The sequence below is a fragment of the Rhinatrema bivittatum genome, chromosome 9 (assembly GCF_901001135.1).
Source record: "Rhinatrema bivittatum chromosome 9, aRhiBiv1.1, whole genome shotgun sequence".
Classification (NCBI taxonomy): Eukaryota; Metazoa; Chordata; class Amphibia; order Gymnophiona; family Rhinatrematidae; genus Rhinatrema; species Rhinatrema bivittatum.
The window spans coordinates 173,723,528-173,744,629 of record NC_042623.1 but is presented as its reverse complement, the minus strand read 5'-3'; the positions used below and the strand labels follow the sequence as shown (position 1 = coordinate 173,744,629).

The following is a 21,102-nucleotide window of genomic DNA, read 5'->3' as shown; positions in this document are numbered from 1 at the left end:
GACAAGACGATACTGAAAGCACTGTACAATTGATCGACAGTTATTATGAAGAAACAACTTTTATATGAAACATGTGGCTTATTTATCTGCACAACTGAACAATCGGGCAAAGACTGAAATAATATAAGGTACCTACTTCTATTAGCATCAGCGGCAGGGACATGAGTTCAGAGCACATAAGACACAGTGCACAGGGAGAATGGGGGGTAAATACCAGAGAAGTAGAGAGGTTGTTTCCTCTGCTCAGTTCTTCAGTACAATAAATAGACTGATTTAAAAAAATGGGAAAAAAAAGACTCCTAAAATCTTTAAGATTTACTTTAAAGAAAACTAATTTCTAGTCACATGCTAGACACACATGTACCAGCTCTGATTCTCTCCCCAAGAGGAAGAAGTGCCATGGCACTACTTCTTTAGTTTCCAGTATTACACTTTGGATTCCAATCTCACCACTTTCATTACTCGGTTCTTACAGACCAGACATGGTTGACAAGTTGAGGGTTATCCTTCCAGACGCTGCAAGGGCGACAGCCTCTACACTCCTCAGTCAAGTTCAGTTCAAGGAAAGTTTTACCCAAGGAAAAAAAAAAACCAAACAAAAATAAAAACTTTACAGAATGTGTTGACAGATTATTTTTTGACCACGGAACTAGAAGCTGATTAGGCTATATACACATGGGTTGTCAAGGGGCACTTGTGCAGTATTCAAGTATAAAGCAATACATCAGAAGTAAAATTTGTCTTTAGCAACGATGCTCTGGGGGTAGCGGGTACACATAAAATCCAGACCTTTGGACTGCTCTGACAACATCACATGATGCCATTCGGGCGACACAGGTAAGAGATTTCCACCCTAACTCCTGCTCCTTGGATCAAATAGATCTTGCCCCACCTCAGGATTTCTAGCATCTCACAATAGTGGCATCCACTTCTCCCTGACCCTCTCCGGATTGACTATGGAAAACGGCCCAGAATGAAAGAATAGTTATGGGCTGTGCGGCACAAAGGGGCATTTACTGTGCGTTTCCTGCAGGAGTTTACACAGATTTGACTTTGAGGTAATCTGGCTGTGAGGCAGGCGGGTCTCCTTCCACAATTTATCTCAGTTCTGGTTCAGATTAGCTGGGAGAGGGATTCATTTCACCACCATGACAAGGAACATACACTCTCCCCCCTGCCAGCCCCATGCAGTTAGGCACTTCATCCCTGGAACAACAGATGCCCCTTCTAGATCAACTGCTTGACATTTAGGGCACTAATATCATATTACTGGCCACTTTCTGAAGTATATTAAGCACCATCAGGAGCGCTTCTAGTACAATTAAACATCATGAGCTGGCAGGAAAACATATTGGCAGTAAAATGAGACAATTTATTTTTTCAATTTTTACTTGGGCTTAAAACAATTCCCTTCCTGGTAGAGCTGTTCCCCCGAGAGCCCCTCTATAAATGTCTGTATATTTTAAATGCAAAATGACCTGGTAAGTAGCTAAAACTGAGGAAAAGAAAAAAAAAAAAAAGCATCTACTTACAAGAAGCTCAAACAGTACATGACATAGGGAAATGATAACCTCGCTTTGTTCCAAAATTCTCTGCGATTTACATTTCCTCCAGTTTTTTTTGTCTATCGCTGCTGTTCTCACTTCATGTTGCAAAAGTTTGTTCCCAAAGGGAAATTTAAAAGAACAGATCTCCCTTCTCCCCATCCAAATAAATCCACCCACAGTACAAACCTCTTAAGATTTATATTTTAAGAGCAACACAACTGACTCAGAGAAGGAGGTCAGGCTTGGCCGTCATCTCCCATACCGTACTGAATTATGCAACCACCAAACCCCCCCTCCTTGCCTCCCCCTCTTTAAAAAAAAAAATTTTGTAACCACTCTAATTTCATGATGACATCATACAGAGCAGCCAGTCAGCATTATTCATTCATTCACTTACAGGCATCCACAGAGCATTTATTAAGGGGGGCTTGGAGTCCTGCTTTCATTCCGCCCTCGGCTCGAGTCCGGCTAACCTAAGGAACTTGTAGGCAAAAAAATAAATAAAAGGCAAAGCAGAAAGACCCTGAGAGTTCTGGATACTGCGCCACTCGCCAGCTGGAGAAGATTTTGCTGAAGATATGGCTATGCTAAGAATACTGTTTTGTGTCCTGTGCTTGTTTTCCTCTGTTCTGACCAGCGACTATGATCTGTACACTTATAATGATTTAGAAAACGAAATCCAACCGGTTCAGGAAGGCAAGTGGGTTTTTTTCTCTCCCCCCCCCCCCCCAAAAAAAAACAAACTTCTTTTAAAACATTCGGCACATTAATGTATTGTTCTTTTTGCCAAAACTTGTAGAACGTTGCTAAGTCTCCAGAGATTTATGAACTAATTACTGAATGCAGATCTTTTTCAAGAGCAAAAAAAATTGTTTTAAAAATTGAAGATTCAGCAACAGGCAGGTAAATAGATATTCAGGAAAACGTGACTGCATTTTTTGAGGAGTATTTTTAATAATGTTTGTGAGTTTTTTGGGTGTAAAGAAGTTAATTAGGGATTTTTCTGAATGATCATAACAAGTTGCAAAATGTTATTCTCTTTTATAATGAAACATGTTCCCAAACTGCACAGAAAACATCTTATCCAGGGAAGTTATTACCAGCTTTATCTGTTTGCTAGACAGTATATTGGTGGAAATTTTAATGTCTTGTCGTTATTTATACATCCCCCATCCAGAGGGTTTTACTGATATTCTAAATTCCCCATGTTCTCCTCAAATTGGAATCAATCTAACAATTCTGTAAAGAGGTTTGAAACCCTCATTCAAAATTCCAATCTGCAAAATGCCAGCATGATTGCAGATAATTGCTTCTGACTGGCCCATGGCAATCTAAAAAAAAAAAAGCCACTAATGGAATCTGTATTGGAGGAATGTGTGTGAGAAGCTGCTACTACTTATCACCTCTATGGTACTACTCAGCTCTGTACAGGTGCATAGGTGAGGTAGACCCTTCTCAATAGAGCATGGAGTCTAGTCAAGACAAACATACAGGACAAACAAGAATCATTGGGAATTTCACCGATTATGGAAAATGGTTAAAGCCAACCGAGTTTAAGACTGAAAAGCAATCTTGAAAAAGTGGGTTCTCAGGCTGGATTTGAACGAGGGCCAGAGAGGGAGCAAGAAGCACAGAACTCAGGAGATCTACTTACAGGCATACAGCGCAGCGAGGTGGAAAGAGGGGAGTCGGGAGGAAAAGGGCACCAATAAGAATGACTTGCGCAATGAAGAGAGGTCACAAGGAAAGCACAGAGAGAGATACAAGAGGAGAGGTAGTGAGGAGCTGCAAAAGGAATGCAGTTGTGGGTAAGAGGAGCCTGAACCGTGTACGGAAGCAGATGGGGAGCCGATGTAGTGACTTGAGGGCTTTTATGGGCGTCGTGACATTGGCAGGGGATAAGTCGTGCATCTGAATTCTGGATAGGCTGCAGTGGAGCGAGATGGCTCAATGGGAGACCTTTGAGGAGCAGGCTGAGATAGTCTAAGCAGGAGGTGATGAGAGAGAGAGTGGATAAGGGTTTTGGTAGTGTGTTTAGAAAGGAAGGGACAGATTTTCATAATGTTATAAAAAAAAAAAAAAACAAACAGCACAGTTTTACATTGTTTTGGATACGCGTAGAAAGAGAGAAAAATGAATCCAAGATGATCCCAAGGTTACAATTGAATGAGGTGGGAGGCTAACAGCGTTATCCACAGAAACAGATAACGGGGAAGGAGGGAAGTGGGCCTGAGTGGAAAAAACAGTTGGCCCATGCGTAGAATCAAGTGGAGAGAAATGGTTACTTTTATGTTTTGCAGAGTCAGCACCTATGTCTGAATGTCAGGACCACACCAGCTGGGATAAACTGTTCATCATGTTAGAGAATTCCCAGATGAAGCAGAATATCATGCTTCAGGCCATCGATGAAATCCTTAAGGTAGAACTGCAGAGTCTGAGAACCGAAATGCTGCAGTTTGTGGCCAGTTTTGCTGGCACCTGCGCCAGTGCCATGGAGCGTGCCACTTCCCAGATTATGCTGCAGATGGACAGAACGCTAACAAGCAACACCAGTCAAATCCAGTGCCCCGAGGCCGCTCAGCCACCCAGACAAGCAAATGTCCTCAAAGAGATCCTGCTGCTGAGCCACAACATCTCGAGAAGGCTCAGCAGACTCGAAAACACTGGGGAGAGAGTTACTGAAGCGGCAGCTCAAGAGACAGCCCTCTACCCAGAAGACAAGCCCGCCTCCATAATCCCAGGGAGCCTTCTGAGCTCACTGCTGCTGGAACTCCAACAAACAAGAAGCGAGCTGCAGATCTCTCAAAGCAAGGCAGCTCAACGATCCCTGCCAGCAGGTAAGTTTAGCCCCTTTAAGAGTTTGCCAGCCTTCTATCTTTTCTGATTTCTTTTTTTCCCACATAGTTCTATTAAGAAAAGCAGTACAAATGGAATGACATGAGATCCAATGACGGGTTTAGCACCCAAACCCATCCAGTGCAATAGCAGGTCCTACATCTAGCCTCAGGGTTTTGAGCTGCTAGATTTAAATTCATTTTCAGCTGCAAGCCCAGATTAGCCACCTAGGTTCGGCTGAAAATCAGGTTAATTTAGTCACTCGAATTTAGAGCAGGTAAATCAGGATGCTTAGCTGAGTACTGAAAATCAGCCCCCCTATCTACACCCCCCCCCCATATAAATATATATATGGAACATATAACCACATGCTTTTATCAGTTGCATAGCTATATAATAATATTGTACAGTATGGGGCCAATTTTCAGAAGAGTTTTGCCATGATTAACACCTTTTTGAAGGCAAAGCCCTCTTTATCATACGTGTTATGTAAGAATGTCAACTAACATTCCAGAACATATATCAGCGTTATTAGCATTATCGGCATTTCCCTCCCCCTCCAGCCTGGCCCGTGGTCAGAGCTCCTTTACTCCCAGACCAGTTGGACAATGGTGCTCCCTGGTTGGTGGGGAGGGGGCAATGTACGAGGTCCCCAGCCTGCTTACAGGTCTGCAGAGTTTCCCTTTGAAAATTTGGGACCCGTGGGAATCCCAAGCACTTTCATACTGGTGCACTTTGCATCTGCTTAGAAGTAAAGTAGGCATGTTAATGTACACGTGAGAATTTCAAGATGAATGTTCTGCACAGACCTTATTTTATTTCAGTTTAATTTTATATCCTACCTATTTCCCATAGGCCTAAGGCAGCTTACAAGTTCATTATATACAATGTTCAATAATAATATAACTATCACAATCACAAAAAAACCACAAACATATTTAAAATTTGATAAAATCCCTTACTTCCTAGCCCACCCATTCTCATTCCTCCTTCCCTATCTCACAAACCCTTTCCCTACTCTCCCACCCCATCCCCTTACTCCCAAGCTCCTTACCTCCTATTGCAGCCCATCCCAATCCACAAATCCTACCTCCTATCTAATCCCATCCACCTGCCCAAAAGCTTCTTACCTATCTCACTCCATCCCCCTTACCCATAAGCTCCTTGCCTCCTCTCCCACCCCTCCTCCAGAACTCAACCCAAAAAAACCCCACAACTCCCTATAATCCCTACCCATATTACCAATCAAACACTCTTCTTAATAAGCAGAACCAGGCTCCATTCCCCACCCCTCTTTTTTTTTCGCTGTAGCTAAAAGTATGCATGCTATCTTAGAAGGCTTTTTTTTTTAGCCACAATCATGGGGGGATGGGATCAATTTTCAAAATACTGATTTACGCAAGTAAACACATTTATCTTCCTAAAAATGCTTTGAAAATTGTCATCTGCACGAAGGACTTCCTGCTGCTGCACAACACAGTGCACTTGGCAGAAGTCATGCAGCAGATGTTTCCAACCTGTGGACTGCGAAGGAAGAGGGGATGAGAAGTATGGGATAAGTATGGGATAAAAGGGGTCAGTTAAGGGTTATAGGGATGGCACGAGGAAGACCTGCTAAGGCAGGGCTTCCAAAATCTGTCCTGGGGACCCCACAAACAATTGAAACCACTTAGAATGTGTCTGAATTCATTAACACCCAAGTGAAGATTATTGAAGTTTAAACTTGTCCCTTATTTCTGAACAATTTTTCCTATAAGCCTGTGTTATAATTGCTCAGCCCTACATGAGCACAGAACTGGAAGGAAAAGCTGCAGACCACAGAGGCAGGGAACAAGAAATGATCTTGCACAAAAGACGCAAGGAGTCATCTGTACAATACTTCCCCACTTTCAACTAACGGCGAGATCGCTGATGCATGGCCCACCCACTCCCCCTCTCCCCTCTTGTCCCGAATTTTAACATATTGTCACAACATTTTTGTAAATCTACAAAATACAAGGCAATAGACCTTTATGGTAGAAGAGGCCGCAGCTTTATTGTACTTTGAACAATTTGACCAAATGGAAATAGTATATGATATGCACGAGCCGCTGCTTATTGTATATATAACCAGTGGTACGGGGGGGGGGGGGAGGGGGCTACCCGCTGTGTCTCCTAGCAAGGCGTCCCCCTCCTCTGGCCCCCCGCCTTTGCTCTTGCTAGCAAGGGGGCCCATACTTCAGGCCTATTTAATATGGCCCCGGCTCGTGCACTGCCTAAAGCTGCGATATATAATACACCTTGCATGCTGTAACAGGTTGATAGAACAGAGGAACAAGCATAACTGCTGAAGTAAACTTATTACTAACTAATATAAAAGATTCCCAACTACTAATATGTATGTTAGTGAGAACGAATGGCTGTTATTGCTATTGTTAATACATGACTTATTTGGTTACCGGGGTGGGTGGGGTTTCGTGCCGTCACCGCCAGGTCAAAGGGGCTAATGGCGGCGACAGGGCTCTCTTTTATTGGCGCTGTGACGCGCTTCCAGCGCTCCTCGCAGGCCGATGACATCACCGACGTCGCCTGACGTTAAGCACGTGCTCGGCAATCGAGGGACGCTCCTCCCTGCTAGGAGGAGGGAGAGGGGGCGGGCGTGCCCCGACCCAGCAACGTCTTCATTAGGGTCGGGGCTTTCGCCCACGGGGGATGGGGGCGCAAGCCCTTGCATATATTGCAAAACACAGCACTAGGAGGGCTGATCTTCTAGTTTCATACAAGCTAATAAAGGGGAAATGTGCCCTTTTAACGAAACAACCTAGAAAGGTGAGGTAAACAACCCCACCTGGTGGCATGTGAATATCTTCGGGCCAATACATTATTGTCTTGCCTGCACCACAAGTACTTTCCAAATTCATAGGCTGGCTGTGCTGATCTCTAGATGCCCCCAGAGGTATCAAGAATTTGACAGACGGTGGGGGGCAGAGACCCCTCAGTCCTTGTGGCAGATTTTATCAGTACTGCAAGGACAGGGGTTGCCTGATTTTTCTTCCTCAGCTAAAAAAAAAAAAAATCAGCCACCCCGCTACCCCCAACCTAGAGTAAACAGAACATGCAATAATACATTCTATAATGATGTACCAAATGCAAATGTGTGAATCTATATTTCCTCCCCCATAACCTACTGCATTGCAAGCCACATTATGACAACTGGGCCAGGGGGAAAAAAAATCCCTAAAAAACCCCACAAATCTTGCCAAAAGAGAAGGAATACTGATTTTATAAAGTATTAAGCCACTAGCATGCGCTTACAAATGACACACATGCCTTTCTGCAATGAAAGGCTTCCACCAACTGGTTTTGATTTTGCATGGATTCTGGAACATGACCAGATGGACTCTTAAGGGACTTTCTAATCACACCGTTGGTCTTTCACCAAGCTGGTTTTAATTTTGCTAAGCCCTTGATAATTAAGTCAAAGGGCTTGCTAATTAAAAAGCCATCTCTGAGATTCTGCTCTTGACATTTTATAGCTGGATGTAAATAAAACAGAAGAAAGCAAAAAAGTGGATGAAAAGAAGAGTAAACAATTGCATGAAATATTGCAGCTTGTCACAGAGCAGTGTGGGCGTGGGGTGGGGGCGAGGTACTTCTTTAAAGCCAAGCTTCTGGAAGAGTTGAGGCAGTCTTGTTTTAGATGAACAGTGAACAAATTAGCTTAATTGCAAGTAGCAAGGCCTCAGGCAGCCTGCATTAACAGAAATATTATTTCATTACCCATCTACGGTAAGTGCAACGAATGGTCCGTGCTGGTTTCACATTCGTATATTATTTTTATGCCCTCTGACTGGCAATTGTTCTCTCTCCTTCTGAGGAGACAAACATTTCTAACATTTTCAAATACAGTTAAACACTAGTAACACTAGCCACATCACAGCCCGGTCTCTTGTCCCCTGCCGGAAATTATCAGCCACCGCAAACACAAGGGAAAAAAACCCACATCATCTCATCTAGCACTACTTAGTAACAGCTGCAATTGTATTTGCACTAATACAACAGTTCTGAAATCGGGTTCTTATGGCCTTCCAAACAGGTCTGGTTTTCCACATATCTACAAGGAATGTATATGAGGTAGATTTCTCTGCATTTGACTTAAGAAGCAGGTTAATTCGTAGATTTTGGTTACATAGAAAACAAGACCTCTTTCAGGACCATGAGGACCAGCACTGACAACTCCCTATTATAATAAAAACCCAGGCCTCCAGTAAACCACTACAAAGGTGTAAACATGTGGTCTCCTTCATTCGTTTTGGATCAGGCTCCCTCAGGGATAGGGCGATGACCTGGGTCCCAGGCATAAGGAACAGGGGAAATAATTCTTTAAAACTTTTCATGTGGAAAAACTCCCAGACTGGCTTGAAATCAGCTTCAGTTGAAAATCAGAATAGATCCACTTGTCCACTTGCTCCTGATGTCCTTGGACTCAGGTGATCGCCTTGCCAAAGGATCCACCACCATTTAGAAAAAAAGCATTTTTGCTACAAGAACGGGACATGACATTGTCCTGTGGGAAAGGAGCACACTTTCAAAGCAATTTTTCAGTCTCCACTTCTCTTTACCAAATTGATAAACTACTTAAATTTTCTTCACTTGTATTGGAATGGAATATTTGCATAATTATCCTAAATAAAAGAGATGAACCAGTAATAGCATTTCAAAGATTTGTTTTAATACCAAAAGTTATAATTATATGATCTCCCAAATGCACCTCTGTACGATCTGTAACTTTTTTTTTATAATAAATCTCTGTTTCTATATGCTACTTGTGCAGGGTGTGAAACAGCACTTTTGTTCCCAATGAGATCTCCCAGAATTTATGCAAGCGTGCATCCTGCGGCAGGTATATCTCTGCGTTCCTTTACTGCTTGTGCATGGGTCAAAGTGACAGAAGCTTTGGAGAAAACCATTGTCCTCTCCTATGGAACCAAGAAAAATCCCTACGAAATTCAGCTTTACCTCAGCCAGCAGAACGTAGTACTCATGGTGGGTGCCAGCGAGAACAAGCTGGCAGCTGAAAACATGATATTCCCCGAACAGTGGACTCTGCTGTGCAGCACATGGAGCTCCGAAGATGGCACCGCATCAATCTGGATAAATGGAGAACTTCGGGCTACCTCAACAGAGATGGCGAAGGACCATATCATCCCTAACACAGGGATTCTGCTGGTTGGCCAAGAGAAGAATGGCTGCTGTGTAGGAGGGGGTTTCAATGAATCGTTAGCCTTTTCTGGAAAAGTAACAGGCTTCAATATTTGGGACAAAGTTCTCACTGAAGAAGAAATAACACAGACTGGAGGAAGTGATTCTTGCAATATTCGGGGGAACATTGTTGGATGGGGAATTACAGAAATGCAGCCACATGGAGGAGCTGTATATATTTATTAAAATGTAAGACATCTGAATCTTGAATTAAATCAAATGTTTTCACAAAAGCAGGGGGGGAGGGGGGCTTAAAATACACCAAGCCTTTGGGAACTTTTAATGTAATTATCTGAACTTATAAAATGCAAAACATCAAATAAATAGTGGACAGCTGAGGAGGCTAAGGACTGATTCAGTATTGCTTTATCCTGAGAAAATTAGCTGCAGGATGGTTTAAGGTAGTGCATTTCTGTGCATAATTTAGGATACCTCTTTGAGGAATGAAGGAGCAGCAGCTTAGATGGAAACACCGTGCAGATGCTGCTAAGAGCATTCCCACATGCAAAGGAAAGTGCAGCAGGATTTATCAATTGAATTGTTCTGGCACTAACTAGAACAATTCATTGATAAAAAAAAAACCATTAAATGTGAATTGGGGTTAAACCTCCATCCAGGTCCCGGTATAAGAGATGCTAGAAGTAGGCTGCTGCTGCTGCTATATAAGAGTAGCCAGGAAATGAAGGCTCACTCATTCCCAAATCCTTCAGACAGGCTGTCCTAGAATGCCCTTACAAGCTTCTCATTCTTGAAATCCACCCCCCCCCCAGACTGATGAATACATTTGTGAGGCTGGGTTGTTGCACTGGCATTGTGCGCCCTCAACTCGTACACCAATGGAAGGATTCTCTCCTTTCTCTCACACTGCTCCTGTGTCTTTCAAGTTGCCTCTGTTCCATCCTGTTATTAAAAAGCCTTCCCTAGTCCCCATCTCTGTCTCCAACTTTTGCCCCATCTTATTGTTTCCTTTTCTTTCGCTGCATCAGACCCTGGATTTTCTTCTTCTTTCTAATGCTGTTTACCTGTTCCAACCTGGGTTCAGGCCATCCGTGCCACTGACCCTGTTCTCCACTTATTTACCTTCCTCCATATGGCTCCTCCTGTTTTCCTTGTCCTTCTAGATCTTTTGACTGCCTTGGACAGTGCTGGCCTTCTGGTTCTCTTAGTTATCCTTTCTTCCTTGAATTTCTCTGGTTCAGTTAATGCCGGTTTCTCCTTATATCCCACAAACTACTCCTTTCGCTTTGTCAACAAACTCCTATTCTGAACAATCCTTGCTCTCTGTGTGCATTTGTAAGAGCTCTGCTCTTGGTCTCTTACTGGATTCTTTGATCTCCTCCTTGTAATGGGACAGTTTTAGCTAAAGCCTTCTCTGCTTTGCTACAGAAGGTATTAGCCCTCAAATGAAGCAAAGCGGCATGCACAAAGATGCACTCAAGTTTCTTCAGAACTTTGTCACTTACTTCATCACCAACTCTGTTACTCTCTCCTTACTCCCCTGCTATCTTGCCTCCTCTTGTTTTCCCATGGATTCAAGGTGACAAGCTATGTTTAAATCTTGAATAGAATAGTATGAAAACATCATGTATTGAAAGCTGATAATACTCCAATGCTCTTTTTGAGAAAACTTGGGGAACCTCATAACATTCTTATTGTCTCACTTTAAAACAGCCGTTACGCCACTTTTTGGCGCGTTAATTCTTTAACGCTTATTTTTTCTTTGTGTGTGTATTGTGTATTGCTAATAAATAGGCTGTAACTAACACTTAACAATAAGCCAATACACACACAAAGAAAAAATAAGCGTTAAAGAATTAACGCGCCAAAAAGTGGCGTAACGGCTGTTTTAAAGTGAGACAATAAGAATGTTATGAGGTTCCCCAAGTTTTCTCAAAAAGAGCATTGGAGTATTATCAGCTTTCAATACATGATGTTTTCTACTATTCTATTTAGGATTACACATCATAGTGTCGCAGTTTACAATATTTTATGTTTAAATCTTGGCCATTGCTTATAAATGTATACTGGGTCTGCTTCCTCATTGTCTTTCTGCGCTCGCTTACCAGCATTCTGCTCCTTATTCTGTTCAGTCTCAGTCAACGACTCTCCTTCGTACTCCCCTGAATCAAGCAGTCCGCCTCTTGCTCTCAGACGTTTTCCCTCCTTGCTTCCATCCTGCGAAACAAACTGCCAGATGTTCCTCACTGGTCTGAAGTAAAAACCTGCCTCTTTCACCTTGCCTATCCAGACACCTAACTCCCCAGTGTTTGCTCCTCCCTTGATTTTATTCTTCACCCATTCTCCAGTTTGCCATTCTTTTAGTACTGCGAGGCTTACTTGGTTAGGGAATCATAAGAACCAAAAATAAATCCCATCAGTGGGCAAACTGCACAGAGATGAAGCTTTAGTGGTACTGTGCCACGTAAGTGCGTCCAATCTGCTTCTAGGCTCAAGCAGATTCGTCGCTTGTTGCCAGTATTTCAGAAAACAAATGGAGAACTCTTTAGAGAGAACTACTGGATCACTGCTTTAAGATTTTCATCAACATTTTTCAAGTGAGCTACTGTAAGAGCGTCCTACGGTGCTGCTAGTGTGCATTCAGTTTGTTAAGTTTCTCCTTTTCCCTTTGTTAATCTTTAATGTGAATATTGCATTTGAAATGTATAACTGATACAAATAATGTTTACTGTTTATCTCTCTTGTTTTTATCAGTACAGTATGTCCAATAGTAAAAATACTGCATTGTTCAATATGGCAATTAAGCTATGAATGTAATACTTAAAGTGAAATGCGATTGCTTGTTTTAATCACACAAGTTTTGAAAACTTATTGTTGTATGATATTGTAAATTAACTTTTTAATTATAATAAGAATATTTTTGTAAAATTGTACAATACATATTTTTTTGCAATCCTTTATACTTCCCACATTCATTCAAATTGCACTTCAAAAGCCAATCTTATAGGTGGATGCAATGAGGTGTGATCAGCTGTGTGCACATGTTAATGCATGTCTGGGCATATTTTGGGATATACAGCTTTAGTCTCAATTTAAACAAAGAGTTTAGCACACAGAAAACGATGAGGTCCATATTCAAAAGCCATTTAGACGGATATTGTAATAGTTATCTGTCTAAATGGCTTACTCGGCTATATTTAACCTTTATCCAGGGCTGGAAGAGTTATGTAGGTAATAGCCTCCTTTAGATTAGAAGCAGCAGGGATTGTTGAGAAGAGCTATCCTGGCACAAAGAAGAGGGGGCCACTTTGGGAGATAATGGGTGGGTGGGGAGGGTGTCTGCCGGGGTGGGGGAGGGGGATGAGTAGTGGGAGCAGAGAAGGGACAGTTAAACTATTTTAGCAGGGAGGGAGGGATGGGAGAGGGGGAAGGCCAGGGCCCGCAGCAATCAGATGAGAATTTTAAATTTTCTGATCTTTAACGGTTTGAGTCAACTTGTGGGGACAGCTGGGGGGGAAGGGGGGAGGGGTGCATACATATGATGGTAAGGGGATGGGCAGTGAGTTATCCAGCCACACAAGGCCGGATAACTTTAGACCTAACTGGCCATATTCAATCATTGGCTGGTTAGGGTTAAAGTTATCCGGCTATATGTAGCCGGATAACTTTAACCAAGTATGTTCAGCGGGACTGGACAAGCAGGGGTGAATTGCAGGAAAATATCAGCCTGGGAGATTTTTTTCAAAACCAGCCCACAGGGTATCTGTCTGACTCCCTTGTGCATTTTTCTTGCAACATGCATTTCAACAGTTCCCAAAAGCACGCCAAACTGACCCTTCATAGGTACATCATGTGACCTGGAGCCTCATAGAATTGAGCCCAAAAATCTTCAACATAAATTTCATATTTTTCCTAAATAACTGAATAGTAGAACACACTTTAGACCAGGGATGAGCAAACAGTGCTGCGTGCCCTCTTCCATCCATGCAAGCAGTTGCCACCTGCCTCTGGTGACATCTCTCATAATTATATCTTAGATTACTGATCTGATATTAAAGTCTCTTGCCAACCAATTAGCTCTTGAACCAGTTGCCAAGTAATGTGACAACCACACTGCCAGCCAGTGTCAAACACACAGTCTTAGTCACAAACATCCACATACACTCTTTCAGACACCTACTTTCTGTCTGAGAGAAGGTGTGTGTGTGTGACTCTCTCTCACACAGACACACACAATATCGCTGTCTGGGTATGAATGCATCATAGAGAACGTGTGTGTATGGGTGTCTTTCTGTGTCAGGGAGAAAGACACACACACACACACTCTCTCTCTCCCTCTCTCTCTGATACACACATTCTGTCATTGTGCTACTGCTCATATGCTCACACAGTGAGTGCCCCTGCTCTAGTACTGCCACATCAGTATCTAAAAAGTTTTTGCTTGCTGCCTGCAGCAACTCTCTCCATCTTCCCACCCCTTCTTAGCACCCCCATTCCAGGAGATTCCCTGGTTCCACAGCCAGCTGACCCTTTCAGGAGGAAATTCCAGCCTACAGAGGCCTCCCCAACATTGCACAGGCACTTCCTCAAGTCACCCCATCCCTTTTTCTGACTGTAGTTTGCCTCCACTACTTTGTATCCCCCCCCCCCCCCCCATTTCAGTGCTCTCCCATTGGCTGAGTGCTACAGAATATGTTGCTTTTATGGTTCCCTAGATGCTACAATGGCTATCTACTCTAAAGAAGGGAAGGGGAGGGGAGACTAGACTAATCTATGCTGTTCCTCCAGGGCTTAAAAAGAAAAATGAAGTCCTGGCCGAGACTGGAGAGAGCCTCAGGACCCAAAGCAGCACAGCTCCAGAATCCTGCTTTCCCACATGGATCCAGTCCAACCAGGGCTGGTGCAAGGGTATGAGGCATCATAGGTAAAGCTTATAGCCTTGTACCCCCCAGCCCTTCCCCTCTTCACAAACAACTGAAAATTATGCATTTATAGTAGTTTTTGCATTAAAAAGGCCATTCAAAATACATTCTTATGAGGTAAAAGTATCACTAAAGACATGTACATTATATTTACATGCACTGCTATAGTGCCATATAGAAAACCCTGCAAAATAAAAAATAAAGAGACACTTGGATCTCATATTGCATTAAGCTTATTGTAACACATACTGGATGTGGGTATGGCTCTCAGAAAGCCTTGGGTAAACTGAATTACAATTAAAATATAGAAAACTCCAATACCAAAACAGAAATAACAGCCAGCATTCAAATAGTAACAACTCTATCTATAAAAAAGCAACATTAAAAATATTACACCAGGCTCTAAAACATCTATTTGGAAACCAGAACAAGCTAAGCTGCTATAGATCCCTACACAGAAAATACATACTAGCAGAATACCTCTCTTCTATCACACATGCAGAACACAGATCGACCCTCACCAAATACAGAATAAAGAGACCATAAAGTATAAATAGAAATGTGCAGACAAAACTGAATTGGAAACCACAAGCTAGGTAAATATTACAAAACAGCTGAACATCCAATAATTAAACTCATATAAAAAACTTTAAAAAATTTCCCAAAAGTCAATACAATATTTCATCACAGACACATCAGATAACACCTAATAATTAAGAACAATAAAAATGTAACAATCCCCTGCTTTCTATACTTTCCATTAACCCTAAGATTGTTCTCGATTATTGGGGGTGAGGCAGTGTACAAAACTTTCTCTTCCCTCACATACATGCTGACACACACACCCTCTCTCTCGCACCACTGACACCTATACACACACACGCTCCCTCGCACATGCTCAAACACAGATACAAGCACTCCCGTGAACATGCTTACACATACATATACATGCATGTATGTTCCCTGTTACACTCCCATTTTCTCTCTCCTCCCCTGCCCTTTGACTATGTTAAAAAAAACATTTTTTTATTTTTTTTTACTTACAGAAGTGGTCAGGAGGGATCCAGGCAGGGCTAAAAGCTTGATGGCCCTGCTGAAGGAAGAAGCAGGTAAAGGCCTGATGCATGGGTAGGGTTATTTTTTGCCATGGCAAAAATCAGTGAGTGAGGCCTTCAGCTATGGTGAGGTAGCAGAGGGGTCTGCTGGCTGCCTCCCATGGCAGAGAAAGATGGGGTTGTGTGAGGAAAGGCAAACGGGAGCTTTCCCACCACTACGTAGTGAAGGAAGTGGGGAGCAGACAGATATTAGTGTCGCTGTAAGGAAAGGGCCTCGAAAAATGCAGGCCCATAGAGTCACAGCTACAGCTGCAGGGACAAAAAAAAAAAGAATGCATAGGCTGCTGGAACCACAGCTGTAGGAAAAGCAAAGGCTCTCACTCTGAGGGACTGGGTGTTAATCGTAGAAGCTCTGCAGACATGGGGCCGCTATGAGCAATACCCGATGATGCTGTCCTGGGCACTGTTGTGCACTCTGTTTGCCTTGTGCCACGTGAAAAATTAATCTATGTATATAGCAAAGAAGCCTGACTACAGCAAGCTCAAATGGCTGTGGTTTGGCCTGGCATTTAGTAGTACGGCATTTCTGTGGGTATTGCTCTTCCACCATTACCGGGAGAATCTGGCTGAGTATGAGTTGAGAATGGAATGCGGTAGAGAGGAAATGTCATCGAGGCTGTCAGCCACTTAAACAGGAGCTCCTGTACCAAGCGGGTAATTCCATCTCATATCAGGTTTTCTCCTCCAATTTACATGCCTGTTATAGTCTGCCTATGTCATTTAAATGAAAATTGGTTGATTTTCATGCGTTTTCTTACCATAAATTGGATGCCTGCCGGGAGGCTGATAGACAGGATGATGATGAGTGACGGCGCAGATTCAGAAGTAGGCCCTGATGGGGTTTCATCTCTCCATGAAACAGACCTACTTACTCACACGGAATTTCGCAGCTGGTTTTGCGATCCTTTTAATGTCTTGCCAAACTATAAAAAAGAAATGATGGACTTGATGGGAGATATGAAGGAGGAAATTTCAGAATTGAGGCAACGGCTCAATTAGTCTGAAAACAAAACTGATTCCCAAGCCAAAGAGCTCCATCATTCAGCTTGGAGAAGAGACTGCTGAGGGGGGATATGATAGAGGTCTTTAAGATCATGAGAGATCTTGAACAAGTAGATGTGACTCAGTTATTTACACTTTCGAATAATAGAAGGACTAGGAGGCATTCAATGAAGTTAGCAAGTAGCACATTTAAAACTAATTGGAGAAAATTCTTTTTCACTCAATGTACAATAAAGATTTGGAATTTGTTGCCAGAGGATGTGGTTAGTGCAATTAGTGTAGCTGGGTTCAAAAAAGGTTTGGATAAGTTCTTGGAGAAGAAGTCCATTAACTGCTATTAATCAAGTTGACTTAGGGAATAGCCACTACTATTAATTGCATCAGTAGCATGGGATCTTCTTAGTGTTTGGGTAATTGCCAGGTTCTTGTGGCCTGGTTTGGCCTCTGTTGGAAACAGGATGCTGGGCTTGATGGACCCTTGGTCTGACCCAGCATGGCAATTTCTTATGTTCTTATCACTTAGAAGGTGACCACAAATCTCTACAACTAGATTACACTTCCTTCTCTAACAAGCTCAAGGATCTCAAAAATAGATCCCATCAGAACACTCTGAGAATTAGAGGAGTGCCCGAGACCCCAGAATTTCAGGATTGTGCAGTGTTATTCAATTATGCCAGAGCTTACTGGCTTCGCCGGATCAGCCCAAACAATCACAGCAGGTCAGTATAAAACTGGAGAGGGTTCAATGTGCCCTTGGTCAGAAGACAGTGAACCAACCTCAGGACATTATAGCATGTTTTCATAGCTATGCCATTAAGGATAAGATACACAATTTGGCTAGAAAACAAATGCTTTGGTTATATGAAATCCTGAAATTGCCAATTATACTGACCTCTAAACAAGCTCTTTGGAATCCTCCCATCTCACTAGGAGATAAATACCAGCAAAAGTTTGCGCAGCAATTTATTGTATTAGCTCGCTGCGAGATAGCCCATTTATAGCAAGACCATAAAACAGCCCATTGTTCGATATTAAAGTCTAGCGTGGATCTGTTATATCATTTGGATAAGATTAACGTGTATAAAAATAAGAATGAGATTTTGCTTAGTCAACAAGATGTCAGATATGGCTCTCTTATTCTTCTCTCATTCTTCTTTGATATTGCAAAGAAATATTGGAAACTTCAGATTTCTACTTGCTTGACTTTCCATTGTTGAGGGGAGGGGAGGGGAGGGGAGGGAGGGAGGTGGGGATTGGATGGGTAGGGAAGAAGTTAAAGAAGAGAACTACATGAGTTAGTGTTTGTTATGGAATGGTCTGCTTTAATGTTATTTACATACTTTGTATTATAGATATATTTTGTTTCCATTGCTTGGTGCACTTAGAACAATATCAGATATTCATGACTCCTTGGTTCCATTGTATTGTATTTTTCTTCACATGTATCGTGTATTTATCCTGGGACATTTTCAGTGATATTGTGATATTTTTATTGTTTACTTGTTGGTCTACAAAATGTGATTCACAATAAAACATACTAATTATAAAAAAAAAAAAAAAAAAGAATAGAATGCAGTAAAGCACAAGCACATGAAATTCAGTGTCACATGACTAGACTGACCGGCCCACCGGGACATACCCGAAACCCCAATAGGCCAATCTGCCCCTGTGGGCAAGTTATCCGCTATCTGTAGCCAGATAACTTGTCCTCCAAACGGCCTTTGTATGAACAAACAGGAGTAAAACTGTGTGTACAATTTAGTGCGGTTCCAAGCAAAGCCCATGTTAATCAAGGCATTAGCGATTACTTCGAAGTGAAGAAGGGTGCATAGGCTTAACTTACATTTTCTTAAACTGGAAATTTAACTCCTGGTCAGAGGTGGAGTAAAGTTTCTGGGGCCAGTGTTAGTCTATGGGGTTGAACCTGGAGTTTATGGAAGACAGTCCCTATACTCAGGATTTATGCCTATAAGCTGTGATTTGTACACAGAACATGTTTTTTACAGTGGCAAGGCAGGAGGCGTCAAATGCGTCATGGGCAGACAATCCAAAGCTGAGGCAGCAGAGGACATTTGTTACCCTTGTGGAAATAGTGAGGGAGAAAAGGAAGAGAGGTATGGGGAAGGGGTTGAGAAGTGAGAGGGAGGGGGAAGATGGAAAAGGAGTTAGATGAAGAACAATAAGAGCAGGATGAGAAGTTGAGGGGATGATGGGAGGGAGTGAGGGAGGGGAATGGGATGTGTTGGGAGAAATAATAATTTGAATCCAAATTTTTTGTGGGTTCCAACTAGTTGAAGTTTAATTATTCTTTTGTTTTATTGTTTTTTTATATTATTGAATGTTGTCTTGTGCAGCATTTTGGCTGACAAAGTGATCTATGCATTTAAATTAAATTCTTTATAAAGATGTGTTCTTCTCCCACCATCTGGATGTTAAACTAGATATCAGTATTATTACAAAGGACCTGCAGCACTAGTGCAAGTCACTGCAGCACATTTTGTGTCATTGCACAATCATATACCAATGCATCAACTTTTTTTGAACTGGTGTTCAAACAGAAATGGGATCCCAGTGCCCCAAGAGCACTGTCCCATGAAAATACCAATCTTCTAACTGCACCACCAACATGAACCATGCATAAAACTTGATGCTCATCATAGAAAGTCTGATCTGCTTTGTCTGGCAGTCAAAACCAGGGTCCCTGGAGTAGAAGGAAGTATCAGAAGAACTATATTATACTAAATAATATAGTTCTTCTGATATTTTTTTTATAAAGAATAATATGACCCTAATCCTCATGATACAATGGTAAAAACAGAATTGAGTAAAAGCATGTATCGTATTCATTTTCTGGAAAGTTCTACTTTGTGTAGTTTTCACTTAAATGACCACAGGAGCTAATATATTTTTTGTCATAAGTATGTGTCTCATGCTTCCTTGGCAGTTCAAGTTCAAATGGATGCTCGGCTCTTCACAGCTTTGCTAAACTGCAGGGGCTCCAATCACAACACTGCACATAGTCTGGCTGATATCTGCTCATTATTCAACATCCAATTAAATTAGGGTAAGTTATATAAAATATTTGGGTTGTATAATGTCAGCCTTAAAAAAAAAAAAGCACTGCTTTTCTTTCGAAAATACTTTTAAAACACTGGTGACACATGCAACTATAAAATAACACAGTGAAAAATAAATTAGCAAAACAAAAACTTCACAGTGAACTGAAACTCCACCTGCCTATATGACTCAGACAGGCCATCCGATGAACACCCGGCCAGTCTGGATAAGAGAATGTAGTTATCCTTTACCAGCAGGTGTATGCCCCTCTCAACAAGACATTCTAGCTATAATCACATGCACCAATCTCTTTTTTTTTAAATTATTTATCAGTATTTAAATGAAATTAACAAGTTAATACAAACTTGATAAGAAATGGAGTATTGAGAATACATAATCAAGAAAAAGAAAAAATGTTTAGAAACATATAAATCTCAATATTTCCGTGTCAGACCACAATTGGGGAGGTGCCTGTGTAATTACGCGAGGAAATTTATACAATAAAATAAAAAGAGAAAGCTGCCGTATACAGAGATTCAAACCCCATATAGTCAAATGGTCATTTAACTAAGGGCTGGATGTAAGGACAGAAGGTGCCTGCTTGAGTTTATCATTTAGAAAGGTATTCAACCGAGTAGGGTCAAAGAAAACATATTTGACATTTACAGGGGAAATATAATCAAAAGGAAGCTCCCAGACTCACAACAGCAGGATGCATTAACAGGAAATGTTTTCTCCTAGATTGTGTTAACTTAGACACATCAGGGTACATATGTATTTTAAACCGTAAGAATAATTCATCTTTTTTGCGGAAAAACATTTTTAAGACAAAGTCTCAGTCTGAATCCAAGGCAAAGGTTACTATCAAAGTAGAAGAAGAAATATTCTCTTCAATGGAACTTTCCAAAAAGGAAGATGAGACAAGTCAGTGGGACCTACTTCTGTTGGTGTAATATTCAAATTTGGAGCTTTAGCTCCTGGCAGGTAGTAAGCTTTAGAAATAGGAGGAAATAAATTCTCTTTGATTGCCAACACTTTCATTAGATATCTTTGCAGCATTTCAACCAGAGTAACAAATCTTTTCTTTGGAAAATTTAAATTCTCAAATTGCAGGGTCTCACAACATTTTCCAAATTTTCCATTTTATTTTGAAGATAAAGATGGCACACTGATATTGTATCCACTGAATTCTGCATTTTTAACTCCTTAGACTGCAATGAGTCCACTTGAGATTTTATTTCTACCATTTGCAACTGAGTACTATTTAATGAATTTGAGAAATCCTGATGTTGAGAAAGTACCTGTGAAACTTTTTTGACAAAGTAGCAATAGCACCTCCAGCAGCTGGGATCACGCAGCCGGCGCTGCCTCTTCGGGACAAGAGCCCCCCCTGGACGTCCTGATGTAGGCCCTCTCCAGCGGCCA

At 41.8% G+C, this 21,102-nt stretch overlaps 2 protein-coding genes across 15 annotated transcripts in view; one reads left to right on the top strand and one right to left on the bottom strand.

Annotated features, from left to right (window-relative positions):
- The window catches only part of VEPH1 (ventricular zone expressed PH domain containing 1), a 371,196-nt gene that overhangs the window by 277,787 nt on the left and 72,307 nt on the right, over positions 1-21,102 (bottom strand). The window lies entirely within an intron of this gene.
- On the top strand, positions 1,936-12,506 carry PTX3 (pentraxin 3). Its single transcript, XM_029615405.1, has 3 exons — positions 1,936-2,243; positions 3,848-4,384; positions 9,196-12,506. The coding sequence occupies exons 1-3, from the start codon at positions 2,126-2,128 to the stop codon at positions 9,807-9,809; spliced, it is 1,269 nt and encodes a 422-aa protein (XP_029471265.1). The 5' UTR covers positions 1,936-2,125; the 3' UTR covers positions 9,810-12,506.

Bases quoted from the DNA above. Each gene is read 5' to 3' on its own strand.
- PTX3 (XM_029615405.1), top strand. From the start codon at position 2,126: ATGGCTATGCTAAGAATACTGTTTTGTGTCCTGTGCTTGTTTTCCTCT. The intron at 2,244-3,847 runs GCAAGTGGGTTT...TATGTTTTGCAG, and splicing joins AATCCAACCGGTTCAGGAAG to AGTCAGCACCTATGTCTGAA. The intron at 4,385-9,195 runs GTAAGTTTAGCC...CTACTTGTGCAG, and splicing joins TCAACGATCCCTGCCAGCAG to GGTGTGAAACAGCACTTTTG.